We start from the raw sequence: 25,233 nt of genomic DNA, 5'->3' as shown, positions 1-25,233 counted from the left end.
TATGAACAGCTGATAAGTAATCCCAAAGCAGGGAAAAGGTTTGTTTAAATCTACTTGTGAGGTGGACATAAACAACTTCGCTATTGTGTATACGGATGCGTCACGAATCTCCAGAGGTTTTATAATCAATTGACTGCTGTGGTTTGCTCTATACAAGGGCTTGTGGAATTAATGTGTTTTTCATTTTTAGATCTGTGGAATATAGTGATTGAACATCCTCGTTTAAAGGAATTTATAAATATATGTTTGCTTAAGAAATACATTTTTGTTTGCTTCCATTTTAAAGACATACAAATAACATTTGCTTAAAGATAATTGTTAAAAGCTTTTAATTAATAAAAATGTATGTATAGTAATTTATGAGCAATTTCAATTATTTGAACATATATAATGGGGTGTGCTTAAATCTACTTAGTCAAATCAAACCAAATTCAATATATAAAATTGGTTATGACTCGCCTTATTTAATTGTATTTGCATCATTAACGTTTAAAATGGTATAGCTTTCATTTCACTTAATAATAAAGTACATTTAATAGTTTTTGTTCTTAAAAGTAGAATGTGCCAGAGAATAGCCTAAGTTCAGGTTCCCAGTTGAGGTTGTGGATGTGGAGGCGGGACTATGGTATTGAAGGTTGTCGGTGGCGGTTTGGCTTTTTGCTTTCGTGGTTTTCGAGATACTGGAGGATTGGATCCAGGTTCGGATCCGGGAGCTCCCGTTCCATCTGCCGCCTGTTTGTTTTTGGGTTTGGGTCCCCGGCGTTTCTGCTCGGTTTTTCCCTTGGGATGCGGCACCACCATGGGAACTGAGCGCCAGTCGTCGCCGTGCTTGTCCAGTCGCCTTTTCAGTATTTCCACATCGAGATTCCGCCTTCTCACTATCTTTTTGATTCCGTTTACCCTGGAAAATGAGTAATGCACATGTTTGTTTACCTTTCGTAGAGCACCGATTTTGCGGCTTACCTCATCACACAGCGCTCATTTTCCGCCTGTATCTTTTGACACTTGTCGTACAGCTTTTCCACTAGCTGTTTGTACATGAGGTTCTTTTTATTTAGCAGCATTTTATACAGAAGATGGTTATTTTTAATTATTTGGTTAAAATATTTATTGTGGCCATGTTTGGTGTGACCAGACAAGCACACTTTACCAGGCGTTGCCAGATTGGGTTTGTTTGAAAAGTAACTAGTTCATTTGCAAGCAACGGTATATTCACAAGAGCTTCGAAAAATGTGTATTTAAAAGTTTAAGAAATCTTAGTTAAAGACAGCTCACAAACTTTAAGCCGCAGAAAGCCCATTCAATTAAATGAAGTTAGCACCTAATTGGAACTAGCTCCCTCAGATGTTTTCCGACAACCTTCTGGCAACTCTCCAATTTCGCAAACAGCCGTGTAGAACAAACAAATCTGCAATTAAACAACTTTTTTCACCAACAACAACCGGCATGCCAAACAAATCTTCCAATCCAGACAGGAAGTAACCAAGAAGCAAATTATATAGTATTTGCAACGAATATTATGTCTGCAGCCAACATGCCAACGACGCCAGGAGCTCAGGGATCGGGAAATCAAGTGCCCACAACCAGCACAGCCATCGTGAGCAACTTCCGGGAGCTGATCAAGGAGCCCAAGAATCTCGACGAGGCGGCCAACTATCTGTACCAGACGCTGCTCGATGACGCCGTGGCCGGGATCTTCATCGAGACACATCACCTGCGAAAGTCCGGCAATCTGGCCGCCCTGGACGGAGTGCCAGAGGACTCGACGTACCGCATCTGCGAGATGCCCAACCTGGACATATTCGGCATCTCCACGGCCAAGAAGCCGATGGACTGCACCTGTCCCAACTGTGATCGCCTGGTGGCCGCCGCACGCTTTGCCCCGCACCTGGAAAAGTGCATGGGCATGGGCCGCATATCGTCGAGGATTGCCTCCCGTCGCCTGGCCACCAAAGAGGGCGCCTCATCCGCCCACCTGCACTCCGCCGGAAATGCCGGGGGCACCGACGACGAGGACGACGTAGACTGGTCGTCCGATAAGCGCCGGAAGAAACCCAACCAGAACTCAAGGAATAATGGTTCTAAGAAGAACAATGGCAAAACCTTTTAGCTCGTAGTAAATACCATAATGGGAGTGTAATTAGCCATAAAAGAAGACTATCACATCAGTTAAGAATGTTTTTTTAAATCAGAAGCTTAGGAAAAAGTAGGGGACTGTGGGTAATCAACCCGGCTATTGTTTCCAATGAAAGAAAGAGGATCATATTTAAAATAGCCAGTTAGAATTTTAACTAAAACATCTTTTACTTTACTAACTTTGTCTCCTTTATGTTCCAATCGCATTTTTAGTTAGGTTTAAATGTCTGCCGTAATTTTTTTAAATATGTTTATAAATTTTCCTCCTATCCTCCCATACACATATCCATATTGGATACATTTTTGTTATATTTATTTTTTGTTTTGTTATATTTACCAGAAGTTTCAGAATCTAAGGATGCCTAGCATTATATTAATAGTAAATGTAGTCTCATTTCAGATTATCAGCAGACTGAGTCAATGGGGTTTTCCGAATTCCGCTCAGAGCTTTATTCGCGATAAGAATCTGCGTGGCACATTCATATAAATACAATACCGTGTAATTATATTAGGATCGATAGAGCCATGAATCAGTTGGCAAAGACACGAATATAATCGATCTTCAAAGACGGCTGTTTCCATGTAGGAAGCCACTGATCTTGGGCCTGGTAGAACTGCAGCTTCGCCTGGGGATGGTAATTGGTCCAAGGCTTCTCATAGGTGGCGGTGCGCAGATTGTCCACAAAGTCACCAAAACCGCCAACAGAAAGACCCAAAGATATGTAGAACTAATGGGGTACAAATGTTTAAATTAGAGATATTTTCTTGAATTTGGAAAAAACAATCTACTTACCATCCTGTCGAATGGAGCCATGGGACCGCCCTGCTTCCACCTGGGATTCTCGTCCAATTCCGTAAAGCCATTGAGCATCTCCCCATAAACTTGTCCATCAACCGAGAACAACAGTCGACTGCTGCTCCAGTCCAAGCTGTAGACGTGGAAGTCATCACCAAAGTGGGAAATCTTTCGCTTGCTTAGCCACAAGTCCTCCCTCTGATGGGCATCCGTGGAGAGTACGGGGCCCCCATATAACGATCTACCATCCACGAGCTTTCCTCGCGGCATCCTTAGCACGGAGTTACCTCTGGCCAATGCCACTCGCAGCTGCCCAGATTCGTAGCCCGATTGTCCGTACCACTCAGTCAGAGGTTCAAGTAGCAGAAGGGGTACCTAATAAAGGGTAAGCTAAATATATAGTGAAAGTTAAGATATTTGATAATAATACATACTATCCAATCTCCTTTTGGTAACTTAGCACGTATCTCAATCCTTCCGTACTGGAAGGCAAAGGTTTCCTTGGTGTTAATACGAGGAGCTACGATTGGCGGCATAATTCCACTGGGTCCACTACCCAGCGAATGCAGCACACATTCCTTAAGTCGGTTGTGGGTTCCCGTACAGCGCTCCGAGAGATCGAGTCTGGAATTGGCTATGGACAGATCTGGGCGATAGCTGGACCAAAGAAGCGGCTCGATCACAAGGTGCCCATCCTGAACTCTAGCTTTCCCATCATACAGGACGAATTCCGCATCCTTCGAGTCCAAGGGCAAACGCACATCGTGGTTCCACAGGGTTTCATTCAGCTGATCGAATGTCTCCTCGAACAGAAGTTGTCCCTTACAGATGGGAATACCTATTTGTGGCGAAACCTGAGACTCAGAAGGTTCACAAACGGAGGGAGCTAAAGATTCCGGAGCACTCCCTTCAGTACTCAGTTGATTGTCATCCGCAAAATCATCATCATTGGGAGAACAACCTCTGGGTCGATAATTTCCACCTAGATTACATACTGCCAAGGGCTGCGCTAGATCCTGGTACACAGCCCTTTGATGCTGCACACTCGTCCAAAGATATAGAATATCCTGGGCTCTCAAGGGCACCGAGCTGAAGTTACTCGTCCACCTGCCGTTCTCGGGTTCCACAAGTCTCACATTATATTGCCCCTCGTTAATAAAGGAAGTGAAATTCCGATTGCGATTCACATTGAAAGCCACCACTTTGACGCCTTCTTCATCTAGGTGTGATAAAAATAGAAGGAAAAAATAAAATCGCAAGAAAAATGTGAGGCAGGAAAAAAGTTCCCCTCATATTTACCTGGAATAGAAACGCTAAATCCATTCTCTAGAAGCTCCACCGTGGGCGTGGGGATCTTGTAGCAACTGGTGTATCCAAAACCAATCAGAAGGACTATTCCTAAGCACAATCCTGGCATTCTGAATCCTCGATTTCCGCACTAATCCCCAAGAATCCGAAGCCTCTGACTCAGCCTGTGTCTCTATCTCACTGGCAGACCGGTTTCTGCCGTTGGTGCTGGGCGATTATTATTTGTTTACTTTAAGTTGGTCCGGACAATCGCGATTCGGCGCATGCAAATCCACTTTCATATCAGCTCCGGCTGCGATCTGGCTTCTCTGGGAATTAGACATTTTATAAACAGCCCCATAGACCCCGAAACCTTAGTTCTAACAACACTCCTCTCGGTGATCCACCTTCGACTGAAAGTTTAAACAGCTGATGAGATAACAAAAGCTCGACTTACACGCCTAGAAAATATTATTTAATATTATTATATATTTATTAATATTATTAATAATTTATTATTTATCTTTTTAAAAACAACATTTTAAGATACATCAATTTTTAATAAATTGAATTAATCAAAACATTTCTTTAAAAAATTGTTTATACAAGTACCTATGTAAATGTCACTTTTTGTTAAGTTCATAAAATATTTTAATACGAGTGCAATTGTGATAAAGAGAAGCTTCAACCGGTGCAAGCTTTCAAGATCAAGATTTTCAATCTGATGCAGTAGTCCCACCACAGAGCTTCTCAGAATAATACGTTAATCGGATTCTAGTTAGTACATGTACTAAAAGCAATTAAAACTGCGTCATGGGGTGCACAGCTCTACCATGTGTGTTGTTGCTTCTTTCAAGCCACCAAATCCTGGGGTTTAAGGTCCCCAGCATTGATTTTGAAATGCTGGATGAACTAGGATTTGAGGTCTCCATACCAGGTGAAGTTGAACAATTTTTGGTGCTAAATATTTCTAATCATATGTCAACGAAACAAGTTACTCATATCGAAAAAGCTCTTATCAACAATTAATAAGCGATTAAACGAAATTGAATTATTAAAAAATAATAAGGAGAACTGAAACAGACTTCATTTTGACCGTTTACAATGGTTAAATGTAATGGACATTTAAAAATTTATAAACAAAGAAAGCAAGACACTCTTCGGAAATAAATTAAATCTCATCATATTTATACATTTTCATTTATTGTTCGCTCTTGGAAAAGTTGTACTCTTAAGCTTGATCACATATGATATACATATATTTATAGCTTCTGAGAATAATATTAATAAGTTATTGGGTATTTGATTTATTTTTATAATAATTGTTACTTTTAGATGAACCTGGCATTCAGCGAGTGTTCTACATGCTCCAAATAGACGACACTTGCCCGGCTTTAATGGACTATATCACGGAGGCCGTAAACGGAACCTGGGTTACCAAACAGAAAACGAGTCTCCAGAACAACGACAAACTGCAGATCTCATTGCTGGTGCAATACAACGAGGAGATCTTTGAAAAGAGTGAGACTATTGTGATCATCAACAAGCGGGTTCTGACCACCAGGGATGCCCAATCGCGAGCCATCACCTTTGCCTCGGGAGAGGGTGAGTGCCAGGCCTTGATACAAACAAAACAGCAAGCAAAGCGCTGCAAGCCCGCCCAAACAATCGTCAGTCATGGTCGCCGCACCTGCCAGGGTGAGCTCATCTTCGAGGACAACTTTTCGGAGGCTCAGCTGAACAGGTCCACCTGGAAGCATGATATTCGGTATACAAAATTAGTAAAATCAACTAGAAAAGATTTCTTAGAATTAGTTTTAAATTTTAGGCAGCGCATGTACCATGTGGAAGAGGAGCTGGTGGCCTTTGACGACGCTGCTCGGAACTCCTTTGTGAAGGAAGGCGAACTCCACATCGTTCCCATCGTGGCCAGTGAGGTATCCGATGGCAGTTTCAAGCTCGGAGACCGCTGCACGGCCATCGAAAGTCCGGATCAGGAGTGCAATATTGCCCAAGGCAGTTTCTACAGCATTAAGCCCCCAGTCTTCTCTGCTCAAATTCACACCCGAAATTCATTCAGTTTTAAGTTCGGCAAGATCGTGGTGAGAGCTAAGTTGCCCAAGGGAGATTGGCTTTTTCCCTGTAAGTATATTAACTTGTCTTGATACACTTTTTTTAATTCTTAATTTTTCCAAGACTTGATGCTTCAACCGGTTTCCACTTACGCGGAGACTCACTATGCCAAACAATTGCGTAAGTTTCAAATATCATATGATTCTGGTCTAACCTCAGAAAGTTAATAGTTAAATGCATAAAAACATCGGTTCCCAAAAGTGGTCTTTACAGATTTTAGAAAAAACTATATCTTATTATATATATATATATATTACTTATATTTCTCATATTCAGGAATTGCTTACGCCCGGGGTAACGCAAATTTGCGCACCAAACAAGGAGATGATATCTCAGGTAACCATCTTTATGGTGGTAGTGTGGTTTGGCATCATGGTAACCCCGTTCAGTTCCTAAAAGATCGGCTGAGCACGACCCACTATGGCGATGATTTCCACAACTATACCATGATCTGGCAAAGGGACAAGATAACGTTGATGGTAGATGAGGAAGTCTACGGAGAGCTGTACGATGGATTGCCATTCTTCAACGAGAAGTGCTTTATCATTTTCGGAGTAACAGTAGGAGGGTTCCTCAATTTTGATGACAGTGTATTAGCCAAGGATGTGAAGCCCTATAAGAACAGAGAACCGCGGGCTGCACTCTCTTTTTGGCAACATCGCGATGCTTGGGCCCCCACTTGGGGCAGGCAAAGCGCCATGATCATTGACTATGTGCGGGTCTATGCGGAATAACTTTTTATTTTTCACAAAGAAATATTATCAGTTGCTGTGTTTTACAAAATAAATGAGAAAAGTTCAATCAAGTGACCATAAATAACAATATTTGTTACTTGTAGGTTAATGAAAATTCGAGCCACCGGCTTGTTTTATTGATTCATACAAAAAAATAAAGTAATATATTATATATTTCAGGTTTACATATTGTTGATAACAATGATGTTATTCATTCCACGTGTTATCCAAATGATGTTGATTTGGTTTGTACTAACAGTCAAAAAGTATAAATAGGTAATAGCTAATTGAGAACATGAGAAGAGTTAATAAAGAATATTTAAATTTAAGTCGAGAAAAATATTAATACGTTTCAGTGTCGTCGGTGAACTCAGATTGAATCTTCTTTCTGGCAAAATGGTTATTCTTATATACCTTATTTTTAATTCTATAAATCGATTTTCGGCAGTCCTTTTTAAAATCATTCCATGTATAGTGATCCTCTTTTACAGCTTCGAAAAGGGCGTTAAGCAAGTGTGTATATACTGCAAAGCCTTTTCTATCCTTTATTCCAGCATAATTCATTTGGAAAAGCAATTTGTCGGAAACTACTCTTTTCAGGTTCTTTGAAATTCCGCCAGGGAGCAGCAATGCCTTGAAGATTGGAATATATTTGCTTGGACTACTTTCCATTTCCGCTTCAAAGTTGTCTAAAGCATCAAATGATGCAATAGGAAAACGACTTTTCGTGATAGGCGCTTCACCCAACTTTGAGACTTCCACCAAAATATTTGGGATCTTTGAGACCCCCTCCAAAATCTTTGGGTTGTTAGCTGTCACAATTTTTTTCAGATCTTTAATATCCTTTCTAAGTTTTTTTATTTCCTCAACCAAAGCTGTGGAATTTTCTGGTATATCCATAAATGGATCTACATCTGCGAATTCGCTTTGATTTTCTTCATCTTCCTGATCTTCATCCTGCTGGATTGTCATCGGCTCGCTCATAGTCCAAGTATTTTCAAACTCGTCGAACTCAGGCTTGGAATCTATCGAGTAGTTCAAGGTATCTTGGCTTGGAAGTTCTATATTTTCTATGGAGGTTGAACGTTTGGAGGCGTCTACAATAAAGGGAACAATATTAGGAATATAAATACTTTGCAAGGAAGTTCGTTTTTCACCCTTTCAAGAAATGTTATAATTTTTGTCTGACTTATGTAATACAGACGTTTTCGACCTTATAAAGTACATGTAATGGGGTGTCACCAAAATCTTTTTGGCGAAGTTCGCGGTACGTGGGCTACAATACAACTACAAATTTAATTTTCAATTCAACAAAACAAGTCAAACCTTCCAAAAGCTTTTTTTTTTAAGGTTTAGCGTCATAAAATTAAAAGTTCTCATCAATATAGATTCTTACAATTATTAAATGTCCTATTTATAAACTGATCTCGGCAAAGAAATATAAATTCTTATCTATAAGGGCCACATAAATATGGTTAAAAGTTCGATCACAGATCTTACCGTTCTTCGAGAGACGACTAACTTTACGAGGGCGAAGTGACATGCCCTCCTCACTGCCGGATATATCCTTCCGCTTGCTTGGAGAGTATTCTTTTTGGTGATCCTCCTGCTGGAGACCTTTGATCTGGAGCGATTCGGCGGCTTTGAGAAGGTCGGCCAGCTGGCTCTGCGGAATATGCACCTCCCCGCGATACATATAGAGCATTATGGCATGCAGTTGCTGGTACTTGATATCCTTCAGCATAAAGATTGGGTGTTTGTCGTACTGTTCCTTCAGTAGGGTCTGTGCGGGTGGGATTTGAATCGATTAGGCTACTTCTTCAGATCTAAAAGATGGAATATTCACCGCAAAGTAGGGACTGAAGGCCGACAGCACCAGCTTGTGGGCCTTCAGATATTTTCCCTCGGCGGCGAGTGTGCAATCGGACAGGGATTCGTTGCCCAGCAGGTTCTCAAACACCCCGATCAACGTGGACTGGTGTTGGCTCCAACTCAGGCAGAGTTGATGATCCATTTTCAGGTGTTCTCTTGGATATTGAACTGATTTTCTAAGACTGAAGCAAGAACATGAAGGTTTAGGTCCGTTTGATCAACCGATATAAAATAGGATTACCTTTATATATTATATTGTATGCGTTGGAAAGTGTGAGGAGTTTTATTACTATTTTTTAACAACGCTTTATTACCAGATTTGCTGAATATTGTAAATCCAAAACAAAAAAAATCGCTGACAAAATCAGTGTGACCAGGAAAGTTTTTTAAAAAATTCTCAAATTGGCGAAAGGGCGCGATATCTGAAAGAATGGCAGCGCTCAGCAGAACAACGTGATCTCCGAAGACTGTTGGATCAAAATCAGAATCACATTCTTGGACAGAATTTGACATTAATGGAAATATTTTTAACATTTAAAAAACTGAACGCCATAAACATAATATTTATTGTATACCCAAATTGCCTGTATTTCTGTACCAAGCGAAAAAATAAAAACTAAATTTTTTAAAAACTGTTAACAATTTCTGTTTAACTCAGTGATACTTTTGGAGAACATTGTTTAAAAAATCTCGTTTAAATATTCCACCTGCAATCGCTGAAAGTAACTGTCGAATAAATGTCCCTATCGAAAATGTCAGTTCTATACAGATATCTTTAAATCGAAAAATCGGACAAATGGGGACTTTATAATAATAAATAGAGCTGGGGAAGAGTAAAAAGTAACGCGTACGCTTAAAAGTTTTAGGATAGCAATTTTACAAACGTCCCGAGCTACTCCGCAGAAATAGCTATTTCCTCTTGACTACTACTTGGTTTAAATTGCATACATTACCAATGAGTTTCGCTCGATACTTAATTAATTAATTTTCGTTTTTGAATATAACACGTTTTCCGCCCAAAATCGGATCGTTAACAGTACGGCGGCTAACAGAGTAGAACTCTAACATCGTGCGACTGTTCACCGTGACTGATTGCAATATTTTTGGTATTTTTGAAAAAATAAAATTGGTATGTTTGTGACAGCCGAACGGTATCGTTTGTACTTAAGTGCGCGGTCATATTAAGTTTTTTTCCCCGACGAAACTGGAAACAGCAGCAGCAGCCGTTTGAATATAATATCATTCCCATTTCGAGCTAAAACGTCGTTGAGTGCCAAACAGGAATAACCAACGGCGCACCATGCCTTCGGCTGCAAATACCGCTACTGCTACCGCTGCAACTGCCAACAACAACAACAACAGCAGCAGCAACAACGCCGCCGCCGCCAGCAAGGAGAAGCGCTCCTCAATCACTTCGCTGGGCGGATCGGGAATCGCCGGAGGAGCCGATGCGACCAATGGCCAAAACACCACCATCACCACCACCAACAACAACAACAATGCAGCAGCGGCGGCGCCGGCTGGCACGGAAGGCAGCCAAACGGATTTGGCCAGCAGCAGCACGAACACGGCGAGCAATGGGAACGCGGCCAAATTGAAGGCGACTCCAGAGCCGTACAATCCGCTCAAGCAGCTGCTGGTGACCATCGAGCACAAGATCCGGAATCTGGAGAAGCGCAAGGTCAGTGTGGCAAGAAAGGATCTCCTTTTGGCAGCATGGCCCACCATTTTTATTTTCATTCTCTCCGTGTTGCTTTGTTTCGTTTTGTGCGCACCCCGCGGCCCCCCTCCCCACCCCGCTCGGCGTAAGTTTTCGGGGCTGGCAGATTTTTCGCGACGCCATGTTTTCTAGAGCACGGCGTTGCCAGACCGCGCGCAGGCGGCCGGCATGTCAAATAGAACCCGGGGAGAAAAACAATCTATGGTTGCTTCGTTTTCCTCAGCCTGCCTTTTGCGGGCTGCAAAGTGATTTGAATAGTTTGTTTGATCACGTTGATTCTTGCAAGTTCTTGCATCGAATCGCACGCTCTACCAACAGCTGAGTAAGCGGTTGGTCTGGCAACGCCATTCGCCGGTTCGGAATGCTGCAGTTGTGTTGTTGCTCTATTTCTTTTTCTTTGCTTTTGTTTATTTGCGGTTTTGTTCTTTCAACTTGTTTTAATATCTGAAACCCTATTCTAAAACAAAAATTAGAATACTTAAACAAGGAAAACTCAGATTTTTATATACATTTTAAAATTGGTTTACAATTTTAATGTGCCAAGTAAAATGTTCACTTAATTCCTTATCTCGATTTTTTCTTAATAATTTGTTCTTGGCTAACATTTTTCCTTCATTAGTTTTAAACAACACTATGAGCCAAAACCTCATGAAACTATTTTTTTTATTTGATTATTAACTATCTTTCGCTTTAAAAATATTTTTAAAAAAATAAAAACTTTAATCATAATTATACAAAAAAGGTTTAAAAGATTTTTCTATTGTTATTATTCTGTTTTATTTATTCGTTTGCAAAATGCAATTTGTAAAATCCGAAAACCTTATTGGCTAAAAATTCTAACTGGTCGTTTTTGACTGTTTAAAATATTTAGCTATGCAATGAATATCCAATTGTGACTCATTTTCGATCTAGAACTGGAAATGGTCTTGGAACAAATATATAAAGTGCACGGGCTACACTTCCAGCTTCTGACAGGTCTTATCTTTTATAGTTTGTCAATTATAGGAATTGAAGGTTGCCAGTTATTCGTTTGTATTTTAGTAAATAGAAGTTGTATATAACACAACATTTAAGTAAAACCCCATATTTTGCACATTAGATTTCTGTTAAGTTATATATTTGCTATGATAGGAAGATCCGAATATCAATGCGTCAGCAGTAAAAACGCGACAGAATCTGACTCACTACTTTTCTGTATTTTGAACAGACCAAACTGGAGTCCTATCGCGCCATACAGAGCACCGGCAAGGAGCTGAGCGGCGACCAGGCTTCGGCTGTGGCCAAATACGATGCGGTCCTGGCCAATCTGGAGTTTGCCCGCGAGCTGGCCAAGCATATTCAGCAGCAGTCCAAGGAAGCCGAAAAGGAGCAGAAGAAGCAGGCGCGCAAGGTAAACTGGTTGATTTAATACCTATCGCTGATGCTAATACCTTACATTTTCATTACAGGACAACCTGGCGAAGACAATTGCTGAGACGGCCAAGATCAAGGAGGTTCTGATCATCCAGAATGTGCTCAGCTGCTTCAACGACGAACAAGTGCGCAACGATTTTCTGACCGGCGAAAACGGAGCGACCAAATTGGACAGCAGCGAGCTGGATGTGCTGGAGAAATTGTAAGCATTGCGGAATTAAACAATGTATTTTGCGAGACTATTTCTAAATTTAAAATTATAACACAATTTTCTCTTTTTCCCAGCTGCATGGAGACTCAAACTCGTCGCCCGGAAACCGCTGACGATGTTAGCTTTATTACCACTGCCCAAAAGTCTGCTGAACTGTTTTCTTCGACCATCAATGCGCGTCCCAAGTCCTTCGGCGATATGACCTTCGAGAAGTTGCGCACTCTCTTCCAGCAGATCCAGGACTCTGGGTACTTGGACAAGTACTATCTGGTGCCCCTGGCCGATAACGCGGTGGCCAACAGCACGGATAGTGGCACTGGAAGCGGCGATGGAGAGGGCGGTGACTTGTTGAACGATGGCTCGGGCGAGCTCGACACGGAACTGCCATCGGAGCCATCGGCACGCACCTCGTTGGAAGAGGGATTGGACAAGTTGCATCTGGGAGTGCAAACCGATCTGGAGCAGCATCCACAGCACCAGCAACAGCAGGAGCGTCCGGGACATCTTATACTGGAGCAGCAGCACCAGCGTGCTCCTTCTCTGGAGCATCAGCAGCAGCAGAACTTGGTGGTGCAGCAACAACAACAGCAGCAGCCACCACCTCAGGTTTACCAGGCAGCTCCTCCGGCCGGAGGAACCACTACTCCAGTTCACGTTCTGTACGCCCCTGCGCCGCCTCCCCAGCAGCAGCAGCCGCCACATCCTCACCAGCTGTTGAGCAGCCCCGTGAATCTCCAGGCCTTGCAGTCGGGAGCCGCAGCTCCGCCGCCACAGCAACTGCAACCGCATCCAACTCACGTTGCTCTCAATGTGCGCGCCGTGGAACAGAACTACTTCAAGCAGCCACCGCCGCATGCGCAGGCTCCTGGACTGCAGGCACCACCAACGCCCCAGCAGCAGCAGTTTATGCAGCAGTTGCGTCCCTTGGCGGAGGTTCTAGGCACAGGAAGCTTCCACTTTCTGCAGGACAGTGAACTGGACAATCCTGAGGCTTTAGCCCCACCACCGCCGACCAATCAGGGATTGGTTTTCGAGCAGCAGCCGCAGCAGCCCAACCATGTCGAAGAACCACCGCAGGCCATACAAACGCTGACCTTCACCAACCAGTCGTTCCCATCGCAGCAGCCTAAGCCCCAGCAGCAGGCTCCTCCTCCGCAGCAGCAGCAGCTGTTCTCCCCTGTCCTGATTCACGAACAACGTCAGCAGCAACCTCAGCAGCAGCCGCAGCCCATGTTGATTATGCCGCGTCTGCCAACACAGCAGCCTCAGCAGCCGGCTCCTCAGGGAATTGGAATGCAGCCGGGCGATGTAACCTCAGTTTTTCCGTACGAAAATGCTGTGGTAACCTATGAGCAACAGATCCAGCAGCAGCTGAAGCAACAGCAACATCAGCAGCAGCAACAACAGCAACATCAGCAGCAGCAGCAGCTGGAAGAGTCTTCATCTGTAAACACCTCTTCGAGTGTGGGCGCTGGTGGAGATGTGGAGAACAATGAATGGCATGCTCGTAATAACGATACAAATGCCGCAGCCACAGCTGCGCTTACGAATGTGCTCAAAGGCGAGGCCACACCACCGGCCCCGCCCACCAAGTGGAGCTCGGAGATGAATGCCATGAGCAGTGCTGCCTCGAATGGCAGCAGCAACACCAGCCACAAGCAGGAATGGGCCACGCCCAGGGACCACAGCGCTGGCGGTGGCAATGGCGGTTATGCGGACAACGAGGGCAACAACCACTGGAACAACTCGCAGGGCGAGGGACGTCGCAACTCGGGCAACTACCAGCGACGCGGGGGAGATCGGGACAACCGGGATCGCGATCAGGGAGGGCGTGGCGATGAGCGGCGCAATGGCGGCGACAGAGGCAACTACCGCTCGCGTCAGTACGGCAACTCATCGAACCCGAACGGACGCAACTCGGGCAACAGCGGCGTGTACTTCCGCAACAATGAGTCGGGCAACGGTGGGGGCAACAGCTACTACCAGAATGGCGGAGGTGGCGGTGGCACGTACAACAAGGAGTCGCGCTACGAGTCCTCTGGCGGCGGCGGTGGAAGCTATCGTGGTCAGCGCGGTGGCAACCAGCAGAGGAATGTCAATGGTTCGTACGGAGGCGGCAGGCCCATGGGCGATCGCGGGCGTGGCGGAGCGGGCAACCAGGGAGGTGGTGGTGGCTACATAAACCGCCAGAACCAGTCGCAACGCATGCCTCTCGGACTGGAGAATAAAAACTGAGCAAACAATACGTATTAACCGAAAACAAAAAACATACAATTCATGCAAACCATACACACAAAACACACATACAGAAAACAAGGAAATCAATCATCCACATGCAAATAATGGCAACGTAGACGTACAATTATCGTTACGTAAAAAACTCTCAACCAGAAGGAACGGAAGTCTATCAAAAAGAATCCTTTATAACACAACTAGGGAAACGAAAATGAAGCAGCAGCAAAACCGATTCGTGCGCATTTTTGAATACAATTTATAATTATTTTCCTTGATTTTGGTTTATTTGATAATGTATTATTAATAAAACAAAATAGTTGTTAGAAACAAAAGGGAATTACAACTATATACAGGAAAGTAAACGCTCTAAGGGTTTCTAAAACTCCCAGACAGGACAGGACTTCGGCAAAGGAAAACAAACGAATGAGATGGGCCAAACACAACTCGATCCGCCACTTCTCGCCCGACCTCACTATATCCCTGTTTGGCTGCGTTGAAGCTAATGCGATAATTAACAGATGTCGAGAGAGAGAAAATAAAAAAGTATTTATACGTCTTAGCAACTAAATAACGATTCTGAAATATACAAATTAATTACTATTACCTATATATATAAACGAAGGATAAATATATTTATAGTTTGTGCTCTTACTGTCTGCTCTATCCCATTTCAACACCATTTTTGTTTTGCCAAACTTTTACACACAAACGAAGAAAACTAAAATACAAAAGCCACGTAAGAAAATAATAGTTGTAATTAATATTGCGTGGATGAAGAAGAAGTGTGCACACTAACAGTGCATTATAAATGAAATGAAACTATGTATTTGCAAAATAGTACATACATTAAACAAAAGTATATAAATCAATCCTTGTATTGTATTGTATTACCAACTTGGGATATTTAAAAATGGAAACGAAAACCATTTAAAGGGGAATCCTATAAGAACAGTTTTTTTTGTCATTCAATAATATATTAAAATATTTATTGTTTAAAACTTAATAATACTTATGGGTTTAATTAAGTTGATTGCAATTTGATAACGATCTGTTTTTCTTAACTTTTAATTTAGTCCTGATACAGATTAATGAAACTAATTTATTTTTAAAGATATACATGGTATATAAAACCATATGAAGTCTTTAGTGTATTTTACAGACATTATAAAAATATGTTTTTTTCAACTATTTCTCCTTATCGGCTTCCATTTTCAAGGTTTCAACCGCTCCTCCATCACAAAGGAACCAAAGACCGGCCAGAATTAGTGTTATACCAATGCCAGATAGGGCTGTAAGCGGTTCCTGATAGACCAGTGCTCCTAAAATAAACTATGTGAAGAATGTTAGTCATAACTCTGAAAATATTTCAGGAAACCCACCGATAAGACATAATTGGAGGCCGCAGTTAAAACAACGCAAGTTAACGTTTGATCAGTCATTTGTAGAGCTTTCAAAAAGCAACGCAAGTTGCTAACATTGCAGATTATCATAAGGACCAATGGAAGGACACGCAGTAAAGCAATTTCTATTTATAAAATGGGGATACAAATGGACGATTTGCTTTATAAAATTACAAACCTACCCAAATACGAAGAGCCTGAAATACTTTCTGAAGTATTCAGTAACTTCTGTGCGCTGAGGTGGCTGGGGAGTTTTCCAAAAAAGCTTCCCCCAGCGGCAAAAGACCCAGCCACCAGGCTATAACGATATTTGGCGAGCGACTCCATTTATTTAAAAGTTTAAAATTAAGTCCAATAAAAACGTAAACAAAAGTTGGAAAAATTAAAACAGCTGATTTTCAAAAGCTGCCAACTATTGCCAATCTATAAGAGCTGCCAACTTGTGTTCAAAAACTAATGGGTCGCAAAATATTCCGTCAGATGTCGCTTTTCCCTTGGCGCCAATTCAAATAAATAAAACAATTTGTGCATAATTTTTTCATATTTCATTTGTTTATTTTACAAAACGTTCAGCTAATGCCTTGACATTTAAATCGAAAAAAGTCTCATTTGCTAATTGCGCGTTGTATTTTTGCATTTTATCATCTTAATCTTTTGGAATCGTGTATATACAAACATAGAGGCTACATAAATAATACAAATTTTCTTGTATCTCTCAACAAAACTCAACTCACATTTTTCCTTTTGTCGTCTAGCAATAACATCTTTTCAATTCAAACATTTAGACACTTATATGGGGGAATTGCTTGAGTGCTTTGCATTTCGTTTCATTGCTTTGCTTTTCTAATCCGTCACGTTTTAACTACAATTTCGCTATCGTATATTTAGTTAAATATTTCATACTTGTTGCATAATACTTTGCCTGTTTCGGTTCCACAACACTCACACACTGAACCACAGATAATCTGAATGCACTCCAAGCAAATCTATTAAGTTAAGTTCTTAGCAACGCTAAATAAATATTTTTGATGTTTTTATATGGTTTTTGATTTCGCTTTTACATATCAACTAAGGTAAACTGCTCACATTTATTTAATATTACTCTTTTATGTTCTTTAAAATGTATACATATGTTTGTATATTTGTATAAATTTGTATCGTATAATTGGTTGTGTGTGTAGTGTAGTGTAGTGTCTGCTAGGAAAATGCAACGACTTTGAGCCGTTTTTGGGGGGGGAGCTCACAGAACTGAGACCCCTGCTTAAACCAACATGCATTTGTGTTTTTAACATTCAAGGATTCACTCACTGAATTCGGCTAATCTAAAAAAAGACACTTTTTGCTTGCCATTTTACCTCTTTACCTCTGACAAATCTGGTTGGTTTAATACCCTGTGATTCTAGTAGTTAGTTAGTTAGTAAGTTCATTTAGCTTCTACATCAGCAAGCAGCACCTGCGACTGGAACTGGTGCTGTCGGTGACCACATCCCCGGTGATTCCGCTGAACTTGTTCAGGGAACTGCCCGCCGGCGAGGATCCCTCGAAGTCGGATAGTAGGCTGCCAGGACCACCCAGGTGACCCATGGTGGGTTGCGTCGAGATCGGGGCTGATCCGTTGTTGTTGTTGTTGCTGGTGCTAAGGTTGTTGTTGTTGTTGCTGCTGCTGCTGCTGCTGCCGCCGGCTCCTAAAACAGAACCATTAGTTGTTGTTGCAGTGGCAGTGGCAGTTGCAGCTGCAATTGTATGGGCATTGCTAGTTGTTTGGGATGACAATTCGAAATTATTGAGGACATTGGCGGTGCGTGAAAGCGAGCGTTGCTTCTTCAGGTTGGCCAATGTGGCACTAAAGCCATCCAAGGCAACATGCTGCTGCTGCTGCTGCTGTAGCTGTTGCTGCTGCTGGTGTTGCTGGTGTTGCTGCAACAGCAGTACATGTTGCTGCTGGTGGAGTTGCTGCTGCTGCTGCTGCTGCTGTTGATGTTGCTGATGGTGGTGCGTGCTGTTGGTGTCTGGATGTTGGTGTTTTTTGGCAAGGCGGTGGTTGGGTGTATTTGTTTGGGTGGTGCGGTGGTGGTGTAGTTGTTGTTTTTATTGTTGATGATGATGCGGGCAGGCAGACGACACAGAACGGGCGAAACGAGGCACGACAACAAGAACAAAAAAAGAATGAAACAGAAACAAGCAAATGTTATTTTACTTTTCTTCTCTTTTTTTCCTGAGAGTTAAGTTTGTAAATACCCCTTGACCAGTTGGGTGGGATTGGTTATGTGGGATGGATGTTACATGCCAGCATCGGATCTTTGGTTTCCGCCATGCATTTCGTCATTCAAGTAAGCTAATTATAAAAGCTAAATAATTCCAAGAAACTAGGCTAAACCTTTATTAACTTTCAAGAAAAGTCTCCTTCATTTGTAGGTATTCATTATTTAAGTGTCGCAGTCCTTGTTAAAATCAAACGACCAAATAGGTACAAAATGTACCATTTTAGAACATTTTGTAAAAAATAATTCATTATTAGATTTAAAAAAAAAGCAAAAAATAAATAAAATAGAAAATAACCACGTTGGTTAAATGCTATGCTATATGCCAATTTAAAAGCAAACAATTTTAAGCTAAGGACTAAATAAAAAAAACTTAAGTGTCATAATAATATACTCCGTTATGTTAATAATTTATTTTAATATTATTTACCTAAAGTGGTCAACTTTTTTAGTATTTCATCCGCAGGTTAAATTAGTGTTAGGGCTAAAACGTACTTTAAGTTTAACATGCAGACAAGATAAAGACCCTAAGAGTATAATAATATAACGGGTTTCTAAATTGTAAATTAACACAACTAACTAATGTAATACCTCTTTTTCTAACTGTTTTACAATCCCCATAGCCCCTTGCCTACAGTGCATACCCCATTCGATATTCTAGTCATGCTGTTAGCTGTGTTTGCTTGTTGGAAGTATTTTCATTTCCATTTTAGTAGAGTCGTTAAATAAACATTAAACATTGACATTGACACGGGGACAGAATGGCGCTTAAGCAGGACTCTCCTTGGGAGCCGAATTGGGTGGCTCGATGGGTGGGTGGATGGGAGGCATGAGTGAGTGGGTGGCTTGGGTGGACGGGAGGAAGCGGAAGCGAGCCCGGCACGTGGCCGGCGTGGCGCTGTTGACTCACCCACAAGGACGGTGACCTGCACGTTGATCTTGCCGTTGGCGGCCTCCTTGGACGACTGGATCTGAACGGCCTCGGCACTGGCCGCCGTTCCCTTCTCGCTGAGGATCACGGCCGCCGCCGAGGTGGCCCGCTGCACTTCCCCAGCTCCGCCGGCGGCTTTCAGGCGGAGCAGCTCGTCGTTTTCCCGGCCATCCGGTGGACGACGCGATGGGTAGGAATGTGTGTTGGTGGTGGTGGCCGACAATGCGGCCGAGGATGCCATCGTGGCATTGTCCAGCGCATCGGCGGACTTGGAGTGCGGCAGTGGCTGGCCATTCGAACTGCCCGTCGAGGGTCGCTTTGTTTCGCCGTTGTTGTTCCCGTAACCATAGCCATTGGTCAGGGGATCGCCGCCCGAGGAGGGGGTCTCCGAGTCCGTCGCCTCCTGGGCCTGCAGCCGCAGACGCGTCTCCTCGACGGCATCCTTTTTGGTTGTCAGCGTTTTGTCCCGCAAACTAGTACGTCGCACAGATTGGGCTCTGTGGATTGAGGGATTTCCGCAAAAAGTTGGTTAATGTTCTTTTAATGGGCTCTAAGCAATATATACCTGGTATTGTTGCTCTGCGAGCGGCGAACGCGTCGTCGCTGCGCCTCGGCCAGTCGTTTGACCTCCTGCTCTGTCTTTAGCTGCTCGATGCGCTCCCTGATCTCGGGATCTTCACAGATATCTAAGGGGCGATAAAGGTAATGGATTAGAAATTATTAACATTATTACATTATTATTATTAATTAGCTTCACCATGTTGTATGGCAAACGTTTTCATGTCGATACCCCTGCTTAGTAATATATTTTGTAGGCATTTCATATCCATATGTATTTGCAAAGGTCGTCTAACAAATTTAACACTATTTTTTGAATCTTATTCGAGTTAATGGAAATGGGAATAAAAAAACCTAAATACTTTTAATGGAACATTTTAAAATATTTTAATGTATTTTTAAAAAAATATACTAATCAACTTGAGAATATAAATAGTTATAGTTATTTATTTTTAATAGTTAGTTTAGTTAGTTTAGTTTTTATCGATTGTTATAATTTTCACATTTTAAATTTCATTTTAATTAAGCATAGAAAGATCTTGAATAATTTTACCAATATTAACTTAACATATTGAGAGCTACAACTCTTTTTTAAATCCCCTTCTCGTTTTTTGCACACCTGAGCCAGTTAAACCCACTACAAATAGTCTAGATTCATGTCTGCCATTCAAAGATTCCATTGCAAAGATTTACACGCTTTCCATGTTAACATTAACAACAATTTATGGCTCAATTTCATATTCATGGTTACTTCGCTCTGCAAGGATATCCGTTTCGCATATCCCCAGTCTCACCTGAGGGCGTCTCATCGTCCTTGTTGCGAACATTTAAATCAGCTCCACACTGCGCCAGCATCTCCAGCACCTCGAGCTGCCAAAGGGGAATATTTTAAATTATTATTCCATTGTTCACAGTTTATTTGTTTCAACGGCTTCACTTACATGACCCCAGCAGGCGGCGGCGTGAACCGGAGTCCACAGATCCTTGTCCATGGCATCCACGTTGACATGCTGTTCCAACAAAAACTCGACGACACGAACATATCCATTGGCGGCAGCTATGTGCAGCTGGACAATTGAGATAAATTAAAAGTTACACACAGGGAAAAATCAGTAGTGATGCATTTTAATAAAAAATATATTCAAAACCATTTAGGTTTAGCTAAAGTATTGTAGAACATATGTATAACAAACAAAACATTAATTTTTTAGAAAGATTAAGTCAGTTTTTCAAGATGTAGAAGATGTCTGATATCTTATATTAGACGAGTATTAAATTTAAGGCCATTATTGCACTAGCATTAATACATTAATTTTTAATTTTAGATTTATCCTTAAAAGGTATTGTTTCCATTGATCCCATATTTTAAGCAAATATATTAATTTTTAAAACCATAGAGGTAAAAAGTTGGATTAAATGTACATTAATTATACCCGTTACTCGTAGAGTAAAAGGGTATACTAGATTCGTCGGAAAGTATGTAACAGGCAGAAGGAAGCGTTTCCGACCCCATAAAGTATATATATTCTTGATCAGGATCACTAGCCGAGTCGATCTAGCCATGTCCGTCTGTCCGTCTGTCCGTCTGTCCGTCTGTCCGTCTGTCCGTATGAACGCTGAGATCTCGGAAACTATAAGAGCAACAATACTGAGATTAGGCATGCAGATTCCTGAGATTCCTGCGCAGCGCAAGTTTGTTTCAGAAAAGTGCCACGCCCACTCTAACGCCCACAAACCGCCCAAAACTGTGGCTCCTACAGTTTTGATGCTAGAACAAAAATTTTAACTGAAATGCATTGTTCTCATCAATACCTATCGATTGACCCCAAAAAAAGTTTGCCACGCCTGCTTTAACGCCCACAAACCGCCCACAAACTTCAAAAAATCGTAAATATGATCGCGGATATCTCGGAAAATATCAAAGATAGAGAAATGGGATTTCAGATTTAGATTCCGTAGGCTTGAGCGCAGCGCAAGTTTGTCACGCGAATATGCCACGCCCACTCTAACGCCCACAAACCGCCCAAGCCTGTGGCGCCCACATTTTTCGTGCTAGATAAAAAATTTTAACTGAAATGTATTGGTCTCGTCAATACCTATCGATTGATTTAAAAAAAACTTTGCCACGCCCACTCTAACGCCCACAACGCTTAAATCTGTCTACCGCCGGTAGGTGGCGCATTTGCTGCTTGCATATCTCCACTTTCCTTTGGTCCCTTTAGCTGAGTAACGGGTATCTGATAGTCGAGGTACTCGACTATAGCGTTCTTCCTTGTTTTAGATTTATTTTTTAAAATAATTTTTTTATTCCATTAATCCACTATTTTTAGCCACCCTTGCCAGCTGCATAGCCATAAAATGGTAAACATATTATGATATATACTTGATTTTTATACCCGTTAATTGTTAATTTTTATATTTTGGCTTAATAATTCCATTTTTCCACTATTTCTAGCTACTTTTTTCGGTTTAAAAAACATATAAAGATAGAAAGACGAGTTACTTACGGGTGTGGCGCACTGGTAGTCGGGCTCCTCCAGATCGCCCCCGGTGCGGACCAGCTCCATTAGGTCCCTGAGCATGATCCGCTCCGTGGAGGAGCGCGTCTCATCGATCAGCTCCTGGGTAACGCCCCGCTGCGCCATCTCGCCCTCGATGAAGTCCAAGGTGTTCTCGTCGTCGCACAGGTCGTAGGGCATGTTGCCGTCGGTGTTGACCGCCAGCAGATTGGCGCCGTGCCGGATGAGGATGCGGACGAGCTCGAGGTGGCCGCAGGTGGCGGCCGCATGCAGGGGCGTCCACTTATCACTGTCCTGGGCATCCACATTCGCCCCGTACTCCAGCAGCAGCTGCAGCATCTCCACATTGTTGTCGATGCACGCCTGATGCATCGCCGTCAGTCCGTCCTCGTTGGCTGCATCCGGCGTGATTCCGTGCTGCAGGAGGGCCGCCACCTCGGGCATATCGTTGCGCGAGGCTGCCTCCAGGAGCACCACGCTGTTCTCGAAGGATATGTGCCGTCTGCCGCTCAGCGTGCCGGATCCATTGGCGTGCCGGAAGTGGTGCGTGGTATCTCCATTGCCGTTCATCAGCGCACTGCCCAGGGATCCGCTTCCGGTTCCGCCGCCCCCGCTCGCCGTGTTGCCCTTCGCCCGCTGCAACTTGGCCCACTCCTTGTCCTTCTGCCTGGACAGCTTCAGCTGCTGGGCACGACGTCTAATTAACGAGAAGGGATTTGGCAAGAGATTGGGGATTAGTTGCGGAAATTCGATAGCTCTGAATCGAAAAGGGGTTTCGAGATAGTAGGGCCTTTCACTTGGGCTAAAGTTTCCATTAAGCTTATCCCCAATTTTGTTGCAGCATTAAACTTAAATGCGTAGTCTGAGTTGAACAAGTTTCGTTATGGTAATTATCGGCATAGTTTTAAGCACAGAATAAATTAAAATTTAAGAGTACTACACTTTTATATATTAAATTGTTCTCGTTGCCTTCTAATATATTAAGATGTTATCCATAGCTGTCAAAAAGTGTTGCCTGTCCGGAAACAAAACAGATGATTCAGGGACCGATAAAAAGCAAAATCAGTGAATATTTTTGTTTGCTTTTCTTGTGACTTTAATTATCGCTTACCAGAATCTGTCAAATGCGTATCAATGTTATGATATATATGTACATTTTATAATTATTCAAGTGGGGTAGTTTATTGCGCAATAAACAACAATAAACGTTTAAACAATCATTAAATGAATGCATTATTGAATCATGTTTAATCAAAAATAAAATTATGGGCAGTTAACTGATGATTACACTTCTTTTATTTTGAATTTGAAAATATTAAAATAATTTGAAAGTTAATTTGAAGATTTTAAACTTTGAAATTTATATTATTATTATATATTATTATATTATTATGTTGTTATTATTAAATTAAAATTTACATATACCATTTATTTGTCAGTGTTAAACAGGGCGTTCCCAATAATCTTTTTAAAAACGCGATATAAAGTGTGCGCCTATCTTAAAGTTTATCAGTCATACGCACTGTTGAGTTTGGTCAAATATATTATTATAATATAGGTGTTCTCGTCAGAACTAAAAAAACCCATATTTAAAATTCGGACTTAAATTTTTCAACCATAGATATCTTGGAATTTTTGAACATATTTTACTCGTACTGACCGATATCATAGAGTTGATAAAGGCAGGGGAAATCGATTTGGCTACATCTGGAATACGTGTCGTATGCGTAATTTTAAAGGGAACTTTGTGACCGTAACGCAAGGCCCAAATCTTTGTTTTGTTATTTGTTGAACACTTTAATCTACCATGTGAATCAGTAAGAATAAGATTTTACTTTATGGACCGCCACAGAGTACAAACGTTTTAAAAAATATAGTAGAGACTTCCCCAATGTTTAAAAGTTGACCCTGACAGCCAGGGAGATGTTATTGGAGTACAATTTCTAAGCTCAAATTTGACCCAACTGGAATACTATAATAATTTAATACTATGAACTCACAGTCTGGCCAGTTGGAGCCTCTCGTGGGTGGGCAGGCTCTCCACGGTCTGCATCTCGGCCACCAGATCGGCGTGCTCCATCTTGAGCTGCTTGGTGTAGCTGGCATCCTCCTGGCTCTTGCGCTGAATCAGAATGCCCTTGATCATGTTGACTGGTGGATTTGAACCCTGCACCCGCTGAGTGATATGTTTGCAAGTGTGCTTTAGAATAATTCTGTACAATTTTACAGCATTTGACAACAATTTGCGAGGCTTTTGTTATTTGTGCTGCAGTTTGTGCTGATTGTTGTTGTGTTGGCTGTCTGGTCCGCATGCATTTGTATGCAAATTGTAATTTGCATCTTTGAATTTGATTTGATTGCGGGTGTTGTCTCTGGCGGTTCTTATTGTTGCCCTCGTTGTTGCTGGTTGCTCGTTGCTCGTTGCTCGTGGATGTTGCAGCTGCTTGGGTTGATGTTGCAGCTGTTGCTGCTCCTTTGGACCTCTTCCCCCAGATCCTTTCACTCCTGGTCAACACCCGAGGCTGCTCTCATGGCAACTACCACGTTTATCCTTCGTCCTGTGCGGTTTTGCCGGTCCTGTCCTTTGTGTTTACTTATGATTTGCTTTCCCCAGCTGTTGATATTTGCCAAAGCTCGCTCCTCAGCAACTTTTCGTTGGAAACTCTGCAAGGGAAAAATCAGAGAAAAAACCAAATAAAAATACATATAATATTCCATAAAATTGTAAAGCTTCATAGTTTTGCCCTGCTGCTCAAAATCTAGCTGCCTGATAAATTCCAGCATGATAAATGAATCCTAAAGGAGTGGGGCCATGGCAATTGAGTTAATGGATACAAAGTTCAAGAAGCGCCAACTATTATTCCCTTCCGAATTTTTGTATAACTTCAACATGCTTTCTTTACTCTACTCATAAAAGATTGTTTAAAATATTTGCATAATTTATTTATTTCCTTGAACCAATTAATGTTATAAAATACAAAATAGTATTGGGAATAGATATTAAACATATTTTACTTTTTGTTCAAT

The 25,233-nt window shown here is 42.0% G+C and overlaps 8 protein-coding genes across 11 annotated transcripts in view; 3 read left to right on the top strand and 5 right to left on the bottom strand.

Moving 5' to 3' along the window:
* Window positions 1-83: 83 nt before the first annotated feature.
* On the bottom strand, window positions 84-1,127 carry LOC119554923 (TCF3 fusion partner homolog). The gene is made up of 2 exons (XM_037866028.1): window positions 964-1,127; window positions 84-901 (listed from the first exon to the last, which is right to left on the bottom strand). Exons 1-2 carry the CDS (start codon window positions 1,062-1,064, stop codon window positions 583-585), a joined length of 420 nt encoding a protein of 139 aa, XP_037721956.1. The 5' UTR covers window positions 1,065-1,127; the 3' UTR covers window positions 84-582.
* A 135-nt stretch (window positions 1,128-1,262) lies between these two features.
* Window positions 1,263-2,173, top strand: LOC119552563 (SAGA-associated factor 11 homolog). Its single transcript, XM_037862184.1, has one exon. It carries the CDS (start codon window positions 1,520-1,522, stop codon window positions 2,108-2,110), a length of 591 nt encoding a protein of 196 aa, XP_037718112.1. The 5' UTR covers window positions 1,263-1,519; the 3' UTR covers window positions 2,111-2,173.
* Window positions 2,174-2,530: 357 nt separating this feature from the next.
* Window positions 2,531-4,612, bottom strand: LOC119552560 (gram-negative bacteria-binding protein 1). The gene is made up of 4 exons (XM_037862181.1): window positions 4,232-4,612; window positions 3,367-4,151; window positions 2,930-3,307; window positions 2,531-2,864 (listed from the first exon to the last, which is right to left on the bottom strand). Exons 1-4 carry the CDS (start codon window positions 4,347-4,349, stop codon window positions 2,667-2,669), a joined length of 1,479 nt encoding a protein of 492 aa, XP_037718109.1. The 5' UTR covers window positions 4,350-4,612; the 3' UTR covers window positions 2,531-2,666.
* A 332-nt stretch (window positions 4,613-4,944) lies between these two features.
* LOC119552561 (gram-negative bacteria-binding protein 2) lies at window positions 4,945-7,168 on the top strand. The gene is made up of 5 exons (XM_037862182.1): window positions 4,945-5,156; window positions 5,555-5,987; window positions 6,048-6,361; window positions 6,416-6,472; window positions 6,629-7,168. The coding sequence occupies exons 1-5, from the start codon at window positions 5,033-5,035 to the stop codon at window positions 7,084-7,086; spliced, it is 1,386 nt and encodes a 461-aa protein (XP_037718110.1). The 5' UTR covers window positions 4,945-5,032; the 3' UTR covers window positions 7,087-7,168.
* Window positions 7,169-7,187: 19 nt separating this feature from the next.
* LOC119552562 (myoneurin-like) lies at window positions 7,188-9,327 on the bottom strand. Its single transcript, XM_037862183.1, has 4 exons — window positions 9,200-9,327; window positions 8,933-9,140; window positions 8,587-8,869; window positions 7,188-8,183 (listed from the first exon to the last, which is right to left on the bottom strand). The coding sequence occupies exons 2-4, from the start codon at window positions 9,098-9,100 to the stop codon at window positions 7,429-7,431; spliced, it is 1,206 nt and encodes a 401-aa protein (XP_037718111.1). The 5' UTR covers window positions 9,101-9,140; window positions 9,200-9,327; the 3' UTR covers window positions 7,188-7,428.
* An 808-nt stretch (window positions 9,328-10,135) lies between these two features.
* On the top strand, window positions 10,136-14,812 carry LOC119553472 (caprin homolog). The gene is made up of 4 exons (XM_037863881.1): window positions 10,136-10,639; window positions 11,886-12,068; window positions 12,127-12,293; window positions 12,377-14,812. Exons 1-4 carry the CDS (start codon window positions 10,259-10,261, stop codon window positions 14,535-14,537), a joined length of 2,892 nt encoding a protein of 963 aa, XP_037719809.1. The 5' UTR covers window positions 10,136-10,258; the 3' UTR covers window positions 14,538-14,812.
* Window positions 14,813-15,554: 742 nt separating this feature from the next.
* Window positions 15,555-16,319, bottom strand: LOC119554071. The gene is made up of 3 exons (XM_037864815.1): window positions 16,120-16,319; window positions 15,917-16,062; window positions 15,555-15,866 (listed from the first exon to the last, which is right to left on the bottom strand). The coding sequence occupies exons 1-3, from the start codon at window positions 16,262-16,264 to the stop codon at window positions 15,723-15,725; spliced, it is 435 nt and encodes a 144-aa protein (XP_037720743.1). The 5' UTR covers window positions 16,265-16,319; the 3' UTR covers window positions 15,555-15,722.
* A 148-nt stretch (window positions 16,320-16,467) lies between these two features.
* Window positions 16,468-25,233, bottom strand: part of LOC119553383 (protein phosphatase 1 regulatory subunit 16A) — a 52,908-nt gene continuing 44,142 nt past the window's right edge. For 3 of the 4 annotated variants that reach the window (XM_037863735.1, XM_037863736.1, XM_037863737.1), the window contains 7 exons: window positions 24,207-24,870; window positions 22,195-22,903; window positions 20,629-20,754; window positions 20,482-20,557; window positions 19,695-19,815; window positions 19,109-19,626; window positions 16,468-17,946 (listed from right to left, as the gene is read on the bottom strand). In XM_037863735.1, coding sequence (XP_037719663.1) covers window positions 17,372-17,946; window positions 19,109-19,626; window positions 19,695-19,815; window positions 20,482-20,557; window positions 20,629-20,754; window positions 22,195-22,903; window positions 24,207-24,352 — 2,271 coding nt within the window. In that variant the 5' untranslated portion in view covers window positions 24,353-24,870 and the 3' untranslated portion in view covers window positions 16,468-17,371. The remainder of the gene's footprint in view (window positions 17,947-19,108; window positions 19,627-19,694; window positions 19,816-20,481; window positions 20,558-20,628; window positions 20,755-22,194; window positions 22,904-24,206; window positions 24,871-25,233) is intronic. The other variant, XM_037863738.1, reaches the window with a different exon arrangement.

This window comes from Drosophila subpulchrella, chromosome 3L (assembly GCF_014743375.2).
Source record: "Drosophila subpulchrella strain 33 F10 #4 breed RU33 chromosome 3L, RU_Dsub_v1.1 Primary Assembly, whole genome shotgun sequence".
In the NCBI taxonomy this organism is placed as follows: domain Eukaryota; kingdom Metazoa; phylum Arthropoda; class Insecta; order Diptera; family Drosophilidae; genus Drosophila; species Drosophila subpulchrella.
The sequence above is the reverse complement of the archived record's forward strand: the minus strand, read 5'-3'. Positions and strand labels throughout refer to the sequence as shown.

Coding starts and splice junctions, on each gene's coding strand:
- LOC119554923 (XM_037866028.1), bottom strand. CDS start 1,064: ATGCTGCTAAATAAAAAGAACCTCATGTACAAACAGCTAGTGGAAAAG. Junction 902..963: donor AATGAGCGCTGTGTGATGAG/GTAAGCCGCAAA, acceptor CTCATTTTCCAG/GGTAAACGGAATCAAAAAGA.
- LOC119552561 (XM_037862182.1), top strand. CDS start 5,033: ATGGGGTGCACAGCTCTACCATGTGTGTTGTTGCTTCTTTCAAGCCAC. Junction 5,157..5,554: donor ATTTGAGGTCTCCATACCAG/GTGAAGTTGAAC, acceptor TGTTACTTTTAG/ATGAACCTGGCATTCAGCGA. Junction 5,988..6,047: donor ACCTGGAAGCATGATATTCG/GTATACAAAATT, acceptor TTTAAATTTTAG/GCAGCGCATGTACCATGTGG.
- LOC119554071 (XM_037864815.1), bottom strand. CDS start 16,264: ATGGAGTCGCTCGCCAAATATCGTTATAGCCTGGTGGCTGGGTCTTTT. Junction 16,063..16,119: donor TTCAGGCTCTTCGTATTTGG/GTAGGTTTGTAA, acceptor TTTTATAAATAG/AAATTGCTTTACTGCGTGTC. Junction 15,867..15,916: donor CCTCCAATTATGTCTTATCG/GTGGGTTTCCTG, acceptor TTCTTCACATAG/TTTATTTTAGGAGCACTGGT.
- LOC119552562 (XM_037862183.1), bottom strand. CDS start 9,100: ATGGATCATCAACTCTGCCTGAGTTGGAGCCAACACCAGTCCACGTTG. Junction 8,870..8,932: donor CCTTCAGTCCCTACTTTGCG/GTGAATATTCCA, acceptor CCACCCGCACAG/ACCCTACTGAAGGAACAGTA. Junction 8,184..8,586: donor TAGTCGTCTCTCGAAGAACG/GTAAGATCTGTG, acceptor CCTTTATTGTAG/ACGCCTCCAAACGTTCAACC.
- LOC119552563 (XM_037862184.1), top strand. CDS start 1,520: ATGTCTGCAGCCAACATGCCAACGACGCCAGGAGCTCAGGGATCGGGA.
- LOC119553472 (XM_037863881.1), top strand. CDS start 10,259: ATGCCTTCGGCTGCAAATACCGCTACTGCTACCGCTGCAACTGCCAAC. Junction 10,640..11,885: donor GGAATCTGGAGAAGCGCAAG/GTCAGTGTGGCA, acceptor TATTTTGAACAG/ACCAAACTGGAGTCCTATCG. Junction 12,294..12,376: donor CTGGATGTGCTGGAGAAATT/GTAAGCATTGCG, acceptor TCTTTTTCCCAG/CTGCATGGAGACTCAAACTC.
- LOC119552560 (XM_037862181.1), bottom strand. CDS start 4,349: ATGCCAGGATTGTGCTTAGGAATAGTCCTTCTGATTGGTTTTGGATAC. Junction 4,152..4,231: donor ATTTAGCGTTTCTATTCCAG/GTAAATATGAGG, acceptor TATCACACCTAG/ATGAAGAAGGCGTCAAAGTG. Junction 2,865..2,929: donor TGGCTCCATTCGACAGGATG/GTAAGTAGATTG, acceptor GTACCCCATTAG/TTCTACATATCTTTGGGTCT.